The sequence below is a fragment of the Eretmochelys imbricata genome, chromosome 8 (genome assembly GCF_965152235.1).
Source record: "Eretmochelys imbricata isolate rEreImb1 chromosome 8, rEreImb1.hap1, whole genome shotgun sequence".
NCBI classification, from domain to species: domain Eukaryota; kingdom Metazoa; phylum Chordata; order Testudines; family Cheloniidae; genus Eretmochelys; species Eretmochelys imbricata.
In genome coordinates, this window is record NC_135579.1 from 16,034,663 (window position 1) to 16,054,528 (window position 19,866).

Here is a 19,866-nt window from a genome sequence, read left to right on the forward strand (position 1 = left end):
GTTCTGTTCATTCCCTCTGAAGCACATGGCATTGACCACTATCGGAAGACAGGATATTGGGCTAGATGGACCATTGGTCTGACCCTGTATGGCTGCTCTTAGGTTCTTAACAGAAGCTTAATCATGGGGGATACTAGGGAGGGGTAGTACCTCTGTTGGAGGAACATGTTGTGCTCCATAGGGAGTAGTTCTTCTGCTTTGGCCCATCTAAACCCAGCTCTCACCTGTGGCTCCAAGTAGCTGTTTGCATGCGACACCGACCACACCCTGATAAACCACTTCAACAAGCAGGCTAAACCATGTGAGGTGAGTGAGGATAGCAGATGGGTCTTTTACCCTCGGCAAGATAGGAAAACTGCCTTCCTCTAGCATGCAAAGGCTGTTCTGGCAGACTGGATGGAGGAAATGAGTTTGTGATTCAACGGCCATGAAGGTAATTCAGCAATCGGCAGCATCCTAGACGACTAAATAGCCCTTTTTAGGATAGCACTGCTCACCCTTTTTAAGGGAAGGGGTTAGAAAAGGTGTCCTAAACATTGCCTGCCGCATAACATCTGGCCAGATTACCGTAGATCATCCTACAGCAGTACAAAAACAGAAGAAAAGACTCATTCTAGGAGCATGGAATATCTGCACCCTTATGGACAGAGGTGATGCACAAAGACCTGAGAGAAGAACACCACTTGTTTCCAGAGAACTTGCCCACTATAACGTTGATATTGCAGCACTGAGTGACTAGACTGGCCGGAGAAGGTTCCATCAGTAAGCTAGGAGGCAACTCCCTGGCCTTCCTGTTGGCCTGAATGAACGGCTCATGAAAATTCGATTTCCCTGAATCTTTTACAGCATATCACTATCATCAGTGCCTATGCACCTACACTGACCAGCACAGAGGAAAGGAGCAGGTCTACTTTGACCTGGGCTCCATCATCAGATTAACCCCTGCATATGACAAGCTCATTCTGCTGGGAGACTTCAACGTTAGAGTTGGTAAAGACAACAGAGACTGGAGAGGTGTGATAGGACAACATGGAATGGGAAAGATGAACTGCAACGGACTCCTCCTCTTGGGTAAATGTGCAGAACACAGTCTGCTCATCACTAACACCATCTTTTGGCAAAATGATAAATATAAAATGACATGCATGCACCCATGGTCCAAACAATGGCACCTGATCTACTATGTTATCACCCGCTAACGAGACATCCACAATGTCAGAATTACCAGAGCCATGCGTGGTGCAGAATGCTGGACAGACCACAGATTGGTAAGAGCAGTGCTCAACCTGCATGTAGTCCCTTCACAGCTCAAGCACCCCAAACTTAATACAATAGCCTTCAACAGAGCAAAACTCAAGCATACCAACTATTAGGTGCAGTTTCAGCAGTCACTTAATGACAAGATTTTTCCTGCCCGCCAATCACTGGTAACCCAACAGAAAAATGGAACCAGTTCAAACATGATTATTGACACAGCTAAATCAGTGCTGGGACCAAAGAAAATTGTATACAGGATTAGTTCTATGAGAACAATGAGGACATTTCCAAACTCCTAAGTGACAAGAAGAAAGCATTTGTTGAATGGCAGAATGAACTCACTTCCATCTCAAAGAAAAATCGGTGTAAGTACCTACAGAGCAAGGCCCAGTCTGAACCGCGGAGAATGCAGGATGAGTGGTGGGAGAGAACAGCTGCAGAAGTTCAACATTATGCAGATACAGACAACACAAAGATCTTCTTTGACTCTCTCAAAGCAGCCTACGGAGCACCTGAATCTGGCACAGCCCCTTTGAAGTCGGCAGATGGAACAACCCTCATTAAAGACAAGGAGGGAATCGTACAGAGATGGGCTGAACACTTCCATAGTCTACTCAATAGACCAGTTGATTGGCATGTCTTTGATCATTTACCCGAGAAACCCATCAAAGAGGATCTTGACCTACCTCCATCAGTTGAGGAAGTTATGAAAGCCATCAAACAACTGAACTCTGGCAAAGCCTCCGCAAAGCCTACTGTACAGAGGAGAGCAATGTGGGGATGGGAGCACTAGCTCCTGGACCATGGCCCCACCCCCACTGAGCCTCTTCCCCTCAAGACCATGCATCATCAACCTCTTCCCACCAACTCCCCTATGGCCTGCCACCCACACCTCTCTGCCCCCTCCCCGAGGTCCCCCCACCCGTTCCTCTCCACCATCTCTCACAAGATCCCCCCACCTGCTGCTCACTCCTCTCTCTCTCGTCTTCCTCTTCTCCCTCCCACATAGCTATCACCTCTCGCGGAGGTGGATTTATTACAATGCTGATGGGAGAACTCTCTCCCATAGGCATAAAGCGTCTTCACCAGACACATTACAGTGGCGCAGCTGCATCAGTACAGCTGCCCCAATGTAGCACTTAAGTGTAGACTAGCCCCCAGAAGCTGAAGCCTCAGATGGATTGAGTGGAGGCAAGAGGGACTTTGCCACCCGTAAATGACTTGCTCCATACCCCTCACAAAAGTGATGAGCTCAGACTGGGAAGCGGGGGTATGTTGTGGAATTTGTTGGTTTCCATGGATTGGTAACTCCCCTGTACTTTTTAAGAACAAGTGCGTGGCCTGGTCTACACTGAAAAGTTATATTGGCATAGCTGTGTCATGTGTGGAAAAAAGCCACAACCCTGACCTATGTAGCTATGTCAACATAATACCCAGAGTAGACATAGTTATGTCAGAAGCTGTCTTCAGTTATCAACATAGCTAACTTTGTTGGGGGGTGGTGGTGGTGGTAATTCTTCACTGACAGAAAAATCCCTTCTGTCAGTGTAGATTGTATCTACACCACAGAGCTATGTCAGTATAGTCTCTGTAGTGTAGATGTGTGTTCCTTTGCTAAGCCTGTGTTCCTTGCTTTACTGCCACGGTGTTCCTGAAAGGTGAAACTAGGAAAACCAGAACTCACGTGGCCAGGCTGCAGAGAACCTGTTGAAGCAAGTTGTGGTATTGGGAGGGCTGAGGCAGTGGTTCCAGGTCTAGGGGACTGGACTCTAAGGTCCCATTGACCAAAAAGTGTGGCAGACATGGGGTCTGCATCTGGGGAGTGTGTCAAGGAAACCAAGAGCTAGGAACGGTGATCAGTCGCTACCCATACCCAGGGAGCTTAGCAGCATGTCAGATTCAGCAGTTGTATTACTTAACAACAAATGATGTCTGTTTGGAGGGTAGGGCTGGACCAGACTGTGACAAGGACAGCTCCTAAACAAATATTTTGCCAATACTAATGATTAAACTATTGATATTATTATTGTTGTTCCATGTAGCTGCCCCTATTGGAATTGAGTTTTTATTGTGGTAATTTCTGTACAACGATATGAAAAGATATGGTCCTTTTCTCCAGGCAGCTGTAGTGTATGGTAATGAGTAGGGTGACCAAATAGCAAGTGTGAAAAATCGGGACAGGAGTGGGGGGTAATAGGTGCCTATATAAGACAAAGCCCCAAATATTCGGACTGTCCCTATAAAATCGGGACATCTGGTCGCCGTATTAATGAGTTCTGGTTAATCAGGACAGCATCAGCCTAAAGATGATTTAATAGGGATTAATTTAGCTACTCCCAATTCGTTAACTGGTGGTCAGTCAGTTGTTAAAAAAAATGGGAAATGCTAAGGCTTGGAATGGGTTTGTAGGATCCGGCCCTAGGATGGATCTAGTATGGCATGACACCAGGGTGTCAGACAGCACAAGGCAGCAATTTCAGAAGGCTCCACACTGCCGGCCCTTAGGAAAGTGCTTGGCTCCTGCAGAAGGTGGGAAACTGGGAATGCCCCTTCGTACCGATTAACCGCAATCAGTATCGAGCTGACCCGTGGCTGAGGGCAGGTGTGAGGGATGGCCCCCGGGCTCCGGAGTGAGCCAGGAGAGGCGCCAGGGCCGGGCCAGCGAGGGAGGAGGGAGGGAGTGTGACAGCAGCGGGGGGAAGGGAAGCGGTGGGAGCTGAGCAGGCTGCAGCCAGGGACCCGGCAGCGCTGCGCTTGCGATCCTCCGCTTCCAGCCGCAGCAGCAGCAGCAGGGGCAGGCAGCGCCCACTCAGTGTGGGAGGCCGGCGGGGAGGAGGGGGGGGGGGGTTCCTGAGCGGAGCCGCGCCGCCTCCGGAGCCGCCCCGACTCGTCTTTGGGCCCTCCGACCCCAGCCAGCCCCGCGGGGCCTCCGCCCGGTCTCTTCTCTCCGCCTGACACTCCCTCTCCAGCGCCATGGCGGCGGCGGCCGCCGAGCCCAGCAGTGGCCGATACCAGCAGGTGAGGCCCGGCAGGGCGGGTACGCGAGCGCCGCGGCTTTCTAGGCCGCACGGCTGGGCTGATGGGGCTCCGGGGAGAGCCGATTCCCCCGCCCCGGCCGAGATAGGGAGCGGCCGCGGTGGGGACGTGGGACCGGTGTGGGGCGGGGAGCAGAGCCTCTCCTCCGCGGGGTGTGGGGGGGTGACCCCACAGCCAGCCAGCCAGGCCCGCCCCGCCTCCCCAGGGCTCTGCCGGGCACCCCGAGCCCTGGGCCAGCGCGAATCTGCCGCCCCTGCCGTGGGCGTGGGGCCGCGAGCACCCAGGGCGACACACGGCTCCCCGGGCCGCTCCTCCTGTCCCTGGCAGCTCCCTGCCACTTGCAGCCTGGGCCGCCGGTGGGTGGAGGGGCCCGGGAGACCCGCCCTAGAGCCTGGGCTCGGGAGACCATCCAAGGAAAACTACGGTGTGGATTGTAAACCCCCCTTCAAAAAGCCAATGCCTGTCCCTTGGCTAAGAGCCCATGGCACGCCTACAATTACAGGTTGGGGGAACAACTGGACATCAGCCTCCGGGAACAGAAGTCCTGGCCATAATGCAGCCCAGCCGAGCGGGCATGAAAATCTGCACAAAATCAGCTAGGCCACGCTCAGCAGTGTGATCACAAGATACACTGTGGGGGCTTCACGGCGCCTGGTGGCATTGCATGCACACACAGTACTGCCTGGGGGAGTGTACAAGTGGAGGGGGGGGGGGTGTCTGATGTGTCTTAGTATAGCAGAATCCTGTCTTAGTATCAGTATGATTTAATGGGAGGAATTTGCCCGGTGCTGATAATAGTGTTCAATCAGGAGTAAACTAAACCGAAGATGTAACATTTATTTGGGTGTTTTGGACTTTTCATTGTAGCTGACAGGTTAAAGCACCTTCTCCATAATAGGTCTTTTGGATAGAAGAGTTCTAAACTAAAACCCCTAATTTTGGGAATTCAGATGTATGTTGTTGAGATAATATAATGTATGTGACATATAAACTTATCCAAGCACAGAGGGTCAGAATAAGGTTTTGCATGCCATTTGAGCTCTGCCTGGGAAGATGGGCATGAGTCGAGCAGCCACACAGTGCTTGGTGCCTGTTCTGTGATGGATCGAATGGAAGTTCTCTGTAGACTGGTATGAAATTGGCCATTGGCTGCAGACGGGGGGAGACGCGGGTGCAACAACGGATGGATCTGCACTTAAAGTGATCTTGCTAGTCTTGATGTTCAGCTAATTTTCTTTGTTTCCTAGTTGTCTGTGTGTAGTTCCATGTTGCAGCTACTGCATTTAATGATCTCCCAATCCCAGTTCTCAGGGCCTTAATTGTCTATGTGTAATTCCACGTTGCAAGCTACTGCATTTAATGATCTCCCAATCGTCAGGGCTGCTATCTTATTCTGATATTTCCTAAAAACTACTTTCTTCTTCAATGTCCGTAAGCAGAGTTAATCTTTTTTAAATTTCTGTTTTTCCCTCTTCTAGATTTCCTTTTACATCTGGGCAGAAACTTTCCTTATCTGAGCATATTGTTTGTGATACACAAATAATTATTATTAACAATAAAGAAGCTGAAGTGGAGCCCCACAGTCTGCCCACATATTGGGAAGCTGAATTCCATCCCCTCACTCCACATGATTCAGGCTTTCTGTGGCAAGGAAATGTATATTGCTTGGACCATGTGTCTAGCAAAATATTTGAAGACACACAACTCTAAACTAGACAGACAAAGGCCTCAGTCCTGCAACTGACAGTACGAGTGGACCCTCACATCCACACATTCTAACATGTAGAGTTGGGGCCTTAATTACTTTAAACAAAGGAGAATAATTGTGATCAGTATAAAAGCATTACAAAAATCTTTTGATTCTGTATATCAGTGGTCCCCAACCTTTCTGTTGCTATAACATATTCATGTTTCCAGAAGAGTGTGGCATTTCCGCAGCTGGTTGTCTGGCGGCCGGGCTCCCTTGTCACTCCGCGGGCGCACATACATCCCACTGATGTACATAGTTTCTGTTAGTTTCAGTTTTGATTTCACACAGTATTTATCTTCTCTTCCTGTCTATGCAGTGCAGACCCAGGGTCTGCCTGAGCTTGCTAGAAGGTTTCCTTTTGATAATTTTTTAAATTTTGTTTTGTTGTTTTAAGGGCCTATCTGAAATAGTCTCCAAAATAAAGGTTTCTCATGTGTGCGGGTATTGAAAATTACCAAACCCGAAATTAAATTAATGGTTTTACTGTCACTAAAACATTTCTAATTAAAATAATGCTTTATTTTGAATTTAAACATTCTCCTGCATTTGTAATTCAAATATTGCATCATTGTGCTAGTGCATCAGAACTAGGAAGGTAAACTGTCTGGTCTTAATTGTTCTAGCTAAGTGAAGTGCAGAAAGTAAACCAACAGTATGGGCAGTGAAAAGCCTATTAGATTTTTTGAGGAAAGAATGAATTTATATGAAATATTTACTATCTACTACTTATTATAGTGTCACTACCATGACAATGTAATAAGCTGTAGATACTAAACCAGAACATCACTTTCTCTTTTCAGAGTGCTTTAAACTTTCAAAATGATTTCCCATTAGGATTACATTTTTCATGATTATTCTCAACTCCGTAGTTAGAGTTTTTTATGTATGTCTAAAAGCTAGATAAAGCTCTATTTAGTCTTTTAATATATATATTATATATATTTTTAGATTTTAAGTGTTTTCACCATTAAGAAAGTTTTCAGTCTTTTTTTTGGTCTCAGATATTTAAAAAGGCTTAACTCCACCCCAAACTTCTTACGCTAATATTTGCACTTCTGTAGCACTTTCTATCTCAGGATCCCAAAGTATTTAAACATTAGTCTGTATGTCGCCTCTGAGAGTCAGAAGCCGGGTCTACACTTAAAATTCAGATCAGCGTAGGTGCGAGGCTCAGGGATGTGAAGAAGCACCATAGTGCAGACAGTTCTAGGCTGATGGAAGAATCAGGGAGGTGGATTACACACAGCAATTGAAAAACCCCTTCTGTCACTGTAGGAAGTGTCTACATAGCTGTGCCGTTGTAGCACCCGTAGTATAGACATAGCCAGAGTGTGGCCCGTTCTACACAAAGAAGTTAGGTCGACCTAGCTACTTTGCTCAGAGGTGTGAAAAATCCACACCCCTGAGAGACATAGTTAAGCCAACCTAGCCCCTGATTTAGATAGCTAGGTCCACAGAAGAATTCTTCCATCAACTTAGCTACCGTCTCCCAGGGAAGTGGCTTCACTCCAGCAATTGGAGAACCTGACATCGCTGTAATTCAGAGGTGGGCAAACTATGGCCTGCAGGCCACATCCAGCCCGCAGGACTGTCTAGCCCAGCCCTTGAGCTCCTGGCCGGGGATGCTAGCCCCCAGCTCCTCCCCTGCTGTCCCACTCTCCCGCAGCCACGCCGCCATGCATGCAGCACGGCTTGCACCCGCCCACCTCCCAGGCTTTCCAATAAGCCACTCCTGCCACTCTGAGTGGCATGGTAAGGGGGCAGGGAGTGGGGGCATTAGACAAGGGGCAGGAGGTCCCAGGGGCAATCAGGGGACAGGGAGCAGTTGGATGGGGTGGAGGTTCTGGGGATGGGGAGCGGGGCGGGTTGGATAGGCGTGGGAGTCCCAGGGGGCCTGTCAGGGGTCGGGGGTGTATATAGGGGTTGGGGCAGTTAGGGGACAGGGAGCCGGGGGGGGGGTTGGATGGGTCAGGGGTTCTGGGGGGAGGTGGTCAGGGGATGGGGAACGGGGGGTTGGATAGGCATGGGAGTCCTGGGGAGCCTCTCGGAGGCTGGGGCAGGGGATAGGGGTTAGGGCAGTTAGGGGACAGGGAGCGGGGGAGGGGGGTTGGATGGGGGGGGTCCCGGGAGGGGGCAGTCAGGGAATAAGGAGCAGGGTGGGTTGGATGGGTCGGGGGTTCTGAGGGGGGCGGGAAGTGGGAGGGGGCAGATAGGGGCGGGGGCCAGGCTGTTTGGGGAGGCACAGCCTTCCCTACTCGGCCCTCCATACAGTTTTGCAACCCTGATGTGGCCCTCGGGCCAAAAAGTTTGCCCACCCCTGGTGTAGTGGGTGTCTACACGGAAGTGCTGTAGTGGCTCAGTATGTAGTGCTGCCTCTGTGCTGGTGCAGTGTTTCTAGTGAAGCCATAGTCTGTGTTACAGAAGGATTCAAATTCTGGTCTTGGGTCCTGAGCCCATACGGGTATATGGGGAGGAAGCATGCTGCTCCCTAGAAGGAGAATATTGTATTACTCTTTAGTTACCGCACTGACTGATAAGAATGACATTATACTGTTCTCTGTAAAGAAATCAAAGCTGTCATTTTGCCAGGTCCTGCTAACCTCTTAACCATGCACATAACAGGGTTGTTGTTACTATGGTGCTGTAGTATTCCTGGTATTTTACAGATTAGAAAGATAGTCACTGCTCCAAAAAGAGCATCAGAAAATGGAAGGTACCATGAAAAGGCTGTCACAATACAGAATCTTTGAGAGTAAATGTAATTGGAGTTCAGGACCCTAAGGGACATGCAAGAAAGAGGGGGAAAAATCTTAGTTCCTCCGTTCTTCTTTTCTTCTCTTAAAAAAATATGTTGTTATTGGATTGATTGGTATGCTGTAGTCTGTCTTGCTCCAAAAGCGTATGCTATGAAAATAAAGATGCATAGCTGACATTTAGCTGTAGAAAGGATGAGGAGAATCATTTTCTAACACTAAAGATGTCAAACTTAAATCAATTTTATTCCATATTGCTATGTATTGTAATGACAACAGTGAATCAGAATCAGTCACTTGTGACTATGACATGAAATATAGCCCTGAGTTAATAACCACAGTGGATATATTTAATTTCAGGAACTGGTCAACCGACAGACTGTGCTCCCAGAAAGCAACCCATAGAACAGGCTCATACCTCAAAATCACACACTTAATTTTTTACACTACAGGATTATGAAAGGGTAGAGGAGGGTGGAAATCCTGCTTTTAACATTTTTCTTAATTTTAATTTGTCAGTGGGTTTCAGATTGTATAATAGCAATGGTGAATTACTGGCTGGTCCATGGCAAGCTAAATATAAGGGGTTTAGATGTATTATCCTGGACAGTATGGTAATTTAAGCCCCACTCCTGCAAACAGTTAGGCATGTGCTGAATTTTATGCACCTAAACAACCCCATTGAGTCATGGGACGACTCACATGTGTAAAATGTTTTTAAGAGAGTGTTTCTTCCAAAAACAGGAAGTTATTTTCAGTTATTGTTTCAGAAAAAATGGGTTTGTCTAGATATCCTAAAGACAACAGGAACGAATGGTAAAATTCAGTGTAAGAAAAAAAAAAATCTATCCTCTTTCCCAGTACTGATCCTCTACTGAGAACTGTGTGCAGGCCCCTGTATCCACCAGGAGCCCTGTCTCGGTGCATGATTGGAGGCTAAGTCACTTCACCAATAAGAGAAACCTAAAAATCGTGTTTGATTTTGATTTAAAAAAAAAGCTAATCTTTAGGCATTTTTAAGCATTGTGATTGGCTCAAATATGAGATGATACTGATAAAAAATAGTATATGTTTGTGCTGTCAAAGTGATGCAACAATTCGTCTAATCATGTATATTCTGCTTTATATGGTTATTGTTTTTTCACTAGGCTCAGAGTCTGCTGTATTTCTTCAATAGATTTAAGTCATATATGGTGAGATCCTCAACCCCACTCCATCTCCTTTATGTTAGAGAAAAGTGGCTGGAGCAGCTTACAGGAGCTGGCAAGGGTAATTGCGGAAGACAGCTTCAGGCGGTCTTTCAGGGACCCCCCTCATAAGATGTGGCATAGGGGACATGCCAGAGGAGGGCTGAAGTGGGAGGGATGTGTTGGGAATGAGCCCATAGCACACAGTGCTGTGGAAATTTTCGGTAGCACTGTGTCCCATAGGGGAGCCCCATGAAGCTGCCATAATTTAGACAGGCTTCTAGGGCTGTCTAAGTTATGCTGAGGGCCTCTCCAGCCTCTGGAGTGGCTCAGGGTGAGGTTATGTCTACACTGCAAAAACCCTGTGGCACTGAATCTCAGAGCCCTGGTCAATTGACTCAGGTTTCGGCTGCAGGGCTAAAAATTGCAGTGTAGATGCTCAAGCTGGAGTCTGGGCTCTGAGGCCCACCTCCCCTATGGTTTCAGAGCCTGCACTCCAGCCCAAGCCTGAATGACTGTGCTGCAATTTTTAGCCCAGGGGCACGCCCCAGGTCTTTTATTGCAGTGTAGCTGTACCTAAGAATCTGGGAAGATCCAGCAGTCTTTAGAAATTGTAACTAAATATAAAGGTTATCAGTAGCAACTCCGTAGTTAAGGTTATATTCAGTTTTCCAGTTGAAGTGAGGTTTTAATCGCTAAGGCATGAAAACAAATGCAAAGGACATGTTTATTTTATGCTTTATTGTGTGGGCACGGTTAGATTTATTATGTCCACAACTATTCATTTCCTTGTTATTTAACTCTTGCAGTTAGTGGATGTGATCGGTAAATCTACTTTTGTCATTTAGGTGAAGTTTTGATGGCATGAAATTTCCAAGGGGCCTGGGTGCTTTTTATTTCTTCCTCACTCTTGTTAGCTCAGTTGAGTTAGATAGAGGGGAGTGAAGAGGCCTCTCATGTGCTTTACCATGCAGGGTGTCGCCTTGAATGATCCAGCTAGCATGAGTAACAATATTGGCTTCAGTACGGGGAGTAGAAGTCCAGCACGGACCCTAGGTATGTACTTGGCTCGCCTGCGCTGCACTGTCTTCATAGTTATTGTTACCTGTGCTTGCTGGATTCAAGCTTGCTCAGGTGGTTGACTCGTGCACGGCTTTTTCTGTATATACGTACCCTAAGGTCGGAGGGCTTGTCTACATTTGAAAGTTGTTTCGGATTAAGGTAGGGTGTGAATTTCAAGTGCAGTAGCTATTCCTGAACAGCTCCATGTGTGGACACGCTTTATTCCAGAATAAGAGTACCTTGTTCCTGTTTTGCTTAACCTATGAACAAGGCACTCATTCTGGAACAAAGCAAAACAGGACCAAGGCACTCTTATTCTGGAATAAGTGTGTCCACTTACGGAGTTAAGAACGCTCCATGTGTAGACAAACACCTAGCCTGTGTCTTAATGAGTGTTAAGATGGCTTTTCAGTTGCATTAAATTAACTCAGTTGAGCAAACAGTGTTGAAGAAAACACCCATTTTGTCCTTTGAGACAAGGCCACAGATGATTCTATGTTATCCGTGTGGGTGGAGCCTTACAGGGGTTCACTTACATGTATCAAATTGCAGGATCAGGGCTGTGGTGCTTGATCCTGTTCTCATTTAAGTGAATGGCAAAAAACTTCCTGTTACATTAATGTGAGTAGCTTTGGGTCACAACTCTCATTAAAATCAATGGACATAAAATTGGGCACAAAATTATCTACAATAAAAAACAGTTAATCACTTTGCTTAATTACAACTTTTTCTCTTTGCATGAATTTTCAGGGAGATTTAGAAAGTTTGGAGATTTTGAGCTGGGAGGACCCAAAGCAACGTCACACACAAGTCAACATTTCAAATGTTAAATAACTAACTCAAATTCAGAAATGTTTCTTTTTTCTCCTTCATAGATTGCAAAAATAGTTTCCTTTGCCTTTAAAGTAAATATGGCAGTTTTAGGTCATATCCCATTTCAAGTCAAAGATTTATAGGGGGACAAAAATAGGGCTTTATAATGGAAATTACTTGTAACCTTTATATAGGGAGGCTATTGGCTCTCTGTACTAGTCTCTAATTTGTCACCAATACATACGTTGAAAGTGTTTTCTTGTGTTTTGTTTATACTTGGCTTTCACAGCTTCTGTGATTTTCACTGTGGTGAAAGGCTGTAACTTTTGGTATTGATTCTTATGCAGTCTGTGACTTCAGTGTTTTCCTTTTAGAAATCTCAAAGAACTCTTTACACTACCATAGAAACAGCATGAGATGTGAGATTAGATGAAAGTTATCTGCAGTTAGAGCTTCTTGTATGTTGTCACTTTGGGACTGTTCAGCAATTTCTGCTTGAGCACACCAGAAGTTGTCAGCAATGTATTTCAGTAACTGAAATACATATTCAGTGTAGATTCTGCCCAGTAACACGGGTGTTGCTAGGTACTTATCAGAGTTTCCTTTGAATGTGTATATACAGTTGTGAACTAGTGGCAATGGTAATTTTTCTAGTCTGTGAATCCTTTTTATTAAAAGGTTTCTTAGTGATTTAACCCTCCAAAAACTGATTGATTAAATTTTAATGGAACAAACAGAATCATAGAAAGAAAAGGAGTACTTGTGGCACCTTAGAGACTAACCAATTTATTTGAGCATAAGCTTTCGTGAGCTACAGCTCACTTCATCGGATGCATAAAACGAAAGCTTATGCTCAGATAAATTGGTTAGTCTCTAAGGTGCCACAAGTACTCCTTTTCTTTTTGTGACTACAGACTAACACATTCTTCTGAAAAGAATCATAGAAGACCATTGATAACAACTAAATTATTGGATAAATGCTAAAGCAGTCATCTTTGTTGCATGTTTTAAATGATATTTAAATGATATTGGATTTTTTAAAGGTTGGAAATTTTATATTAAGGAACTTTAAAAACAAGAATGTTTGAGTTCGAAAAAATAATTAAACTTCTTTGTCATCTTTTTGCTAAAGCTTCAATCCTCCAAACACTTATGCTCACACCTAACTTCACTACCATGAGTAGTCAGTCCCTGTCACAGTAGTAAAGTTAAGCATGTGCATAAGTGTTTGTGGGATTGTGGCCCAAGACTGCAGAGCTCATCTGTTCTTTCCAGGCACAGAGGTCTAATTAATGTTTAGCAGTACTGAAACAGGTATTGGCTTAATATCTACAAGATGTCAAATTAAAATCAAATGTAATTTAAAATTCACTCATTAAAAATGGTGGATGAATTAATTTGATCGTGAACTTGTTAAAATGGACACAATCAAGGCATATTTTATAACTTCTCTTTTGTTTCGAAATACCTCTTGGAAGCTAGAAACTGTTTCCTTATTTTTTGCCTCCCACCCCCAAATCTTGTCGTAGGGATGATCTTGAGTGCTTGATTTGGCCTGACCAATCTTGAGACCATTAGTTTGTTGTTTTTTTTTTTTTTCCAGGAACACTTGGGCATGGAGTTTTATTTAGAGCTTGTTTTGCTGCACACTGCCGTATTGTCAGGGCAGTAATATCAGAGACTGATCTGCATTAGTTCATTTCTGCTGGTAATAAATCACAGTTTTGTAGAATGATTTATACAAGAAAAAAATCAAAAGCTTTCTTGGAGGCTATTCTGTTTGATTACAGTTTGCTTTGTGACTGTGGACATTCTACTCAGACATTTCCGCACCTGTTCCATTCTGTAGGATTGCACTTGGAATAGTTAAGAAAAGCATGGAGAATGGATTTCATTTTGTCTTTTTCCATTCCATTTGCAATAATCTTCTAATTTAATTTAGTTTTTCTTAGATTCAGTTTTGGATGCCCGAGTTATCACATGCTGATGTTCTTCTAAAGCATCTTGTTTTCTGACTGTGGCTTTTTAAGAGTTAGAACTTGGTAGGAAATCTGATTACTTTTGAAAAAATTACAAAAGCTATCTTGTAGTGCTGTTGAGTAATATGTCAACTGCAGATTTTACTCCTGATTCTCTATACAACACATTATCTAAATATGCTATTCAGTACCCAGGGTATGGATTTTTAAACACTTGTTTGGAATTGGTGTGTGAGATCTGTGGGTAACTTAGACATGGAGTTTAATCAAAAGACATTTCAGAAATGATACTATATCTGAAGCCCATGTAACAGTATGTTTTGAAAGATTGCTAAAATAAAAATATTTTAGTTATTAAATGAAAACTCTGCACTTCAGTAGAAAAATATTCAGCCAAAGTTCTCAAAGCATTTTACAAAGGTTAAAGTTCATACCAGTACTGTGAAATATGTAAATATTGTTATACACCTCTTACACAAGGAGAAACTGAGGCACAGAGGGTGAGTGCCTTGCCCATGGCCTACAGTGAGCTCATGGCTTCATTGGGAATGGAATATTCCAGGACCTCATCACATACTGTAGCCACAGCACATGTTACTGCTCTAATATCTAAGTAATTGAGGGGAAAATACTTAGCTGAATGTTTTTTTAAAACTAATGCTCTGTCTACTAACATTTTAATTCAACTTTTTTTTTTCTTTAAAACCCAACAAAAAAGAATGTTCTTAAAGTAAAAGACTTCAGTGAATCAAAGGGAAAGTAACTCTTGGCCTAGATCAGTGAATGAAAAAGCCCCCTTCTGACTTAACTCAAATTGTGCTTACATCAGAATTCTCCTGTTGTGAGCAGTTTTTTAGTAGCCTGAAGGGGGAAAATATCTCTTGAAAGAGCGGATAATAAAGCATTTTTAATTGTGTGTACTAGGTCCCTGCATCATCTTACATGGAAAATGCAAGACTAGTGCTGTCATGGCAATGTTGGGCCACTTGAGGCCTGATGATTCATTCTTCCTGCCACATGAACCCTTATTGTTTTGTTAATGAGCACTTAGTTGAATTTAAGATGCCTGGAAACATTAAAAAGGCTGCAAGGCATGTCTGTGTACCATGTTCATTAGAAGGAAAATCTGTTTCATATAATTATTTAGAATGTTGCAGGCCTTGGAATCTTCTAAACTCTTCTTAATTGTAAGAATATTTTTCTACCCCCTTACGTCACTTGTGCATTTTCTTCTTTATCATATCTTGTAATATTATGTCTGTCATAAATATAAAGGGAAGGGTAACCACCTTTCTGTATACAGTGCTATAAAATCCCTCCTGGCCAGAGGCAAAACCCTTTCACCTGTAAAGGGTTGAGAAGCTAAGGTAACTTCACTGGCACCTGACCCAAAATGACCAATGAGGGGACAAGATGCTTTCAAATCTGGAGAGGGGTGGGGGGAACAAAAGGTTCTGTCTGTCTGTGTGATGCTTTTGCCGGGAACAGATCAGAAATGCAAGCTTTCCAACTCCTGTTAAGTTAATAAGTAATCTAGCTAGAAAATGCGTTAGATTTTCTTTTGTTAAATGGCTGGTAAAATAAGCTGTGTTGGAGGGAATGTATATTCCTGTTCTTGTGTCTTTTTGTAACTTAAGGTTTTGCCTAGAGGGATACTCTATGTTTTGAATCTGATTACCCTGTAAGGTATTTACCATCCTGATTTTACAGAGGTGATTCTTTTATCTTTTCTTTCATTAAAATTCTTCTTTTAAGAACCTGATTGATTTTTCATTGTTCTTAAGATCCAAGAGTTTGGGTCTGTGTTCACCTGTACCAATTGGTGAGGATTATTATCAAGCCTTCCCCAAGAAAGGGGGTGTAGGGCTTGGGGGGATATTTTGGGGGAAGATGTCTCTAAGTGGTCTCTTTCCCTGTTCTTTGTTTAACACGCTTGGTGGTGGCAGCATAGGGTTCAAAGACAAGGCAAAGTTTGTACCTTGGGGAAGTTTTTAACTGAAGCTTGTAAGAATAAGCTTGGGGGTCTTTCATGCAGGTCCCCACTTCTGTACCCTAGAGTTCAGAGTGGGGAAGGAACCTTGACAATGTCATTTAGCCAGCACTTTCACTTTCCTTCCCCTTGGGATTACATCTCTCAAGTCTCTAATTTCCCCCCACCCTCCTTCTTTTTACTTATAAACATTAGAGAGGCTTAGCTGGACACTTCCTTCCACTGTTAAGATAGCGGGTGATGCTACTCAGAGAGTAATAACAGAACATCTAGTGTGCCAGACCCTTACTTCATTCGCTGTTAATGTCATGAATTTTTATGCAAGCTTATTTCTCAGCAGACTGCATAGCTGCAGTTTTCTTGGGTAGCATTTTAGGTTTTCATTTTCAAGTGTAACTTTCAGGGATTAAAATTGGGCCAATGCTTCACAGAAGGGGAAGACAGAAGAGTCATTGGGTCTGAACCTTTGCATGTTACAGGATTGTTCCCTAGATTACTTGATGTGTTTTCTCCAACCTGTTCTTCAATATCACAGTGATAACTCAGATGCCTTCTTTCAGAATACAGTTGTTCTTCAAATTGAGAATATTTTTCCCTAATGACCAAACTACCTGCATCATTCCTTGTCCCCAGATTACTTCACCTTGTCCTACCTACTTGGCATTTGGACTAATAATATAGTATTTAATGAGCTGGGCATGGCCATAAAGTTAGTACCTTTTATTAAAAAGCTTTTTTTAGGTTATATGTTTAAGCTTAGATTGGGGGAGGGGAGGAGTATGGTGTAATAGTTAGAGCAGGAGACTGTTCTGGGTTCTGTTTTATTAATTTATTTATTTTTACTCTGACAGTGCCTTACTTGGTGACTTTGGGCAAGTTCCTTTTCTCTGCCTGTTTGTTTTCCCATCTGTTAAATGTAAAACCTATTATTGGTAGTAGTCGTAGCAGCAGTAGTATTATGGAAGTGCTTAGGGGCTGTAGATGGGGATCACAGCCCCCTTCTGCTACGTACTAGACAAATTCATAACAAAAAGATGGTCCCTGCCCTGAAGATCTTGCAATCTAACACACATTCTACGCTAGAAAAGATGTGCTAGTTTAGTTATAGCTATACTGGCAAACCCCCCCTACTGTATAAAGCGCTCTTTTGCTGCTACACCTGTGTTTACACTAAGACTTTTGCTGGTATACAAAATGTTATTAACATTCACACTTCTGACATTTCTATACAAGCAAAAGTTTTAAGCATAGATCTGGCCTTACTAAACTGGGTTTGTACCTTGTACCTATGTTACAAGAGGGTAGAGAGGCTTTATTAATTAGTGTCAGGCTGTCACAGTTACACACACACCCTTGCAAATACCCAGTGTGTACTTGCAGACCGGATATTTGTGAGTGCACATGCCAAGTTAGGTGACATATCACTGATTATAAAATGGATTGGAAATAAGGTTGTATTGTAACAGTAGCACTTGCTGCTATCATGTTAATCTGCTTATGCTGTGGGAGGCTAACAGAATTGCAGCAATCAGGAAAGGTACCTGTGCTCTTACCCACCTGCCTTTATTGCCTTAGTATATCCTGTGGAGGAATAGGGTTACTTACCAGCAGTGTACTTACTGCCTGCCTGCAGTGGAAGAATAGTGAGAAGTTGACACGTTTTGTGGGTTCAAATTCTTCTGGGAGGAGTGTTTTAAATTTTATATTTTCTAATTCTTCCCTCTTGTGGCCAGGAACAGTTGGGGTGGGAGAGATGTTCTTTACTCTTAATAAAGGTCAGATTTTGGACCTTGACTAATTCCCCACTTTAGGGAAGAGATTCAACCTCATGTCAGACCAGGAGTTCTCCACCTGAAAGGGCTGGTCTACACTACCACGATAAATCGACCTAAGTTACACTACTTAAGTTAGCTTAGATCGATTTACCACAGTGTCTACACCACTCTGTGTTGACGGGGGACGGTCTCCTGCTGACTTACCTTACTCTTCTCAGGGAGCTGGAGTACCGGAGTTGATGGGAGAGTGTTCTCCCATCGACTTAATGCGTCTTCACTAGACCTGCTAGATCGACACCACTGCATTGATTGCAGCAGTTGCTGATCTAGTAAATGTAGACATGGTCAAAGTTGCTACCAGTGTGCCCATATTGGTATATGAGTGGTATCCTAGCTAGAAGGGGAGGGTGACCTCAGTGGATGTGGAGGGGATCCTTGTATGGAAGAGGGAGACTTATTATGGAAAGGTTGAAAGCCACTGTGTCAGAATAATGGCAATTTTTGGAGGCTTGTCGAGTTAGTAATTCATCTCCAGAATGAAAATTTGAGGAATTTAGGGAGACTTTATATTGTACCTAATTAACTATTTGCATGCACAATTACCTGTTGTGTATGCAATCATGATAATTTTACAGCTGAATTAGGCATGCGATTGTCCATTTAACTTTTTTTTTAAATCTGATCCCCAAATATTTTCTAGCAAACTTCTAGGGCCTGATTTTCAAGTAACTTAGACACAAATGTTTGCAATGCACACATACATTACTTGAATATGTGGTGCTTAAAGTTTTTGAGGTTGACTTTCAGAAGCAGTATGGATGCACTTTGACCCTTAGCTGTTGACTGTATGTACAGCAAAAAATACATACTGAACACAAGACACAGACCAAGCTCATGTAAAACAAGACCTTCAAGGACTTCATATATGTGCAAATAAAACAGAAACCTGACCATAAAAATAATAGAGCTGTTACTTCTGCAGGCTGAAGAGGAAGAGAGAGAGAATTTTGTTTTTAAATACTTGGGAGGCAGTCAGATACTATAGTGAAAAGAGGTCATGAGTGTCTCAGTAGAGAACAGGAAGAAAAATGTCTCGACTTCAAGGATATTAGCATTATTATGCATGAAAGGAAGATATTAATAAAGGAATTGCCATTTGCAGTGTTACTGTCATTTAATTATGATTTTTAAAAAAAAATCTCTTCAGATGTAGGAAAGTGGTTCAGTCCCAAGAAATCTTTCTAAATCCGAGAGTCTGTTTGTTATGCAAGTGTGTGTGTGTGTTATTGATTCAGTGATGTGCAGTAGAAAGAATGAAGTAGCTAGATGATAGCTGATACACTCTTCTTTGGACATGCCTAATCCAGTATTGCCAGCTTTTATGATCAAAGAATGTTTTCAAACCCTACATAATACAAGCCACATACTGTATATACGAAAAGCTGTATGCCTGTTTATGTGTGTGTATATATTAATCCAAAACAGAGTGTACAGTTACAAATCTCACCCCTGGATCCCTCTTATCCACAGCATGACTGACTGATAAACAGTTTATTTTGCATAACTCAGCTGAGCACCAGTTTTCTTAGCAAAGCCACAGATGGTAATGGAGATTTTGACTGAATGTCTCCTACCATTTCCTCTTCTTATGAAAACTAATGCAACTTGGTCTTCTCACAATTAGTATGACCCGATAGCTTTTAAATTAGTGCTGAGGAAGTAGAAAGATACAACAATAAATACACATGGATGCTCTGTAGCAATCTGGAACCTGAAATGTAGAAATATAACTTAGCACACAGACTTATCACAACTGGCACATTGATTAAAATCTACCAATGGGATTACTTTGGCTACCTCTGGGGTGAAATGTGACAAGTGTTTAACAGTGCACTGCATTTCTGTACAACCGTTTAAGATAAGAAGAGACTGCCAAATGCACCTGAAAGTGCAGGGTAATTTAGGTAGCCAGAATGTAACTAACCCATTTGGATCTTGACCAGGACACCATGATTGTGTAATTATCTGTGTTATGAGGGAGTCCGATTTATTTGTCTGTTTTCTTCAGCCCTATTAAAACGTAAATGATTCTGTTCAGTTGCAGAATGAGGAGGAGCCTGGAGAGACTGAACACACTGTGAATGATGCCCCTCCACCTTACAGCAGCATTTCTGGGGAGAATGCAGGTAAACTGAGCAGCAAGGAAATAAACGTTTTTTCTCTTGGTTTTCTTTCCCATACCTTCAGTTGTTTCTTTTTCTGTA

The 19,866-nt window shown here is 43.4% G+C and overlaps 1 protein-coding gene across 1 annotated transcript in view; it reads left to right on the forward strand.

The window, feature by feature from the left end:
* Positions 1 to 3,968: 3,968 nt before the first annotated feature.
* NDFIP1 (Nedd4 family interacting protein 1) overlaps positions 3,969 to 19,866 on the forward strand; it is a 32,467-nt gene continuing 16,569 nt past the window's right edge. The window contains exons 1-2 of the mRNA XM_077823989.1: positions 3,969 to 4,275; positions 19,701 to 19,788. Of these exons, the coding sequence (XP_077680115.1) occupies positions 4,231 to 4,275; positions 19,701 to 19,788 (133 nt within the window). The 5' untranslated portion in view covers positions 3,969 to 4,230. The remainder of the gene's footprint in view (positions 4,276 to 19,700; positions 19,789 to 19,866) is intronic.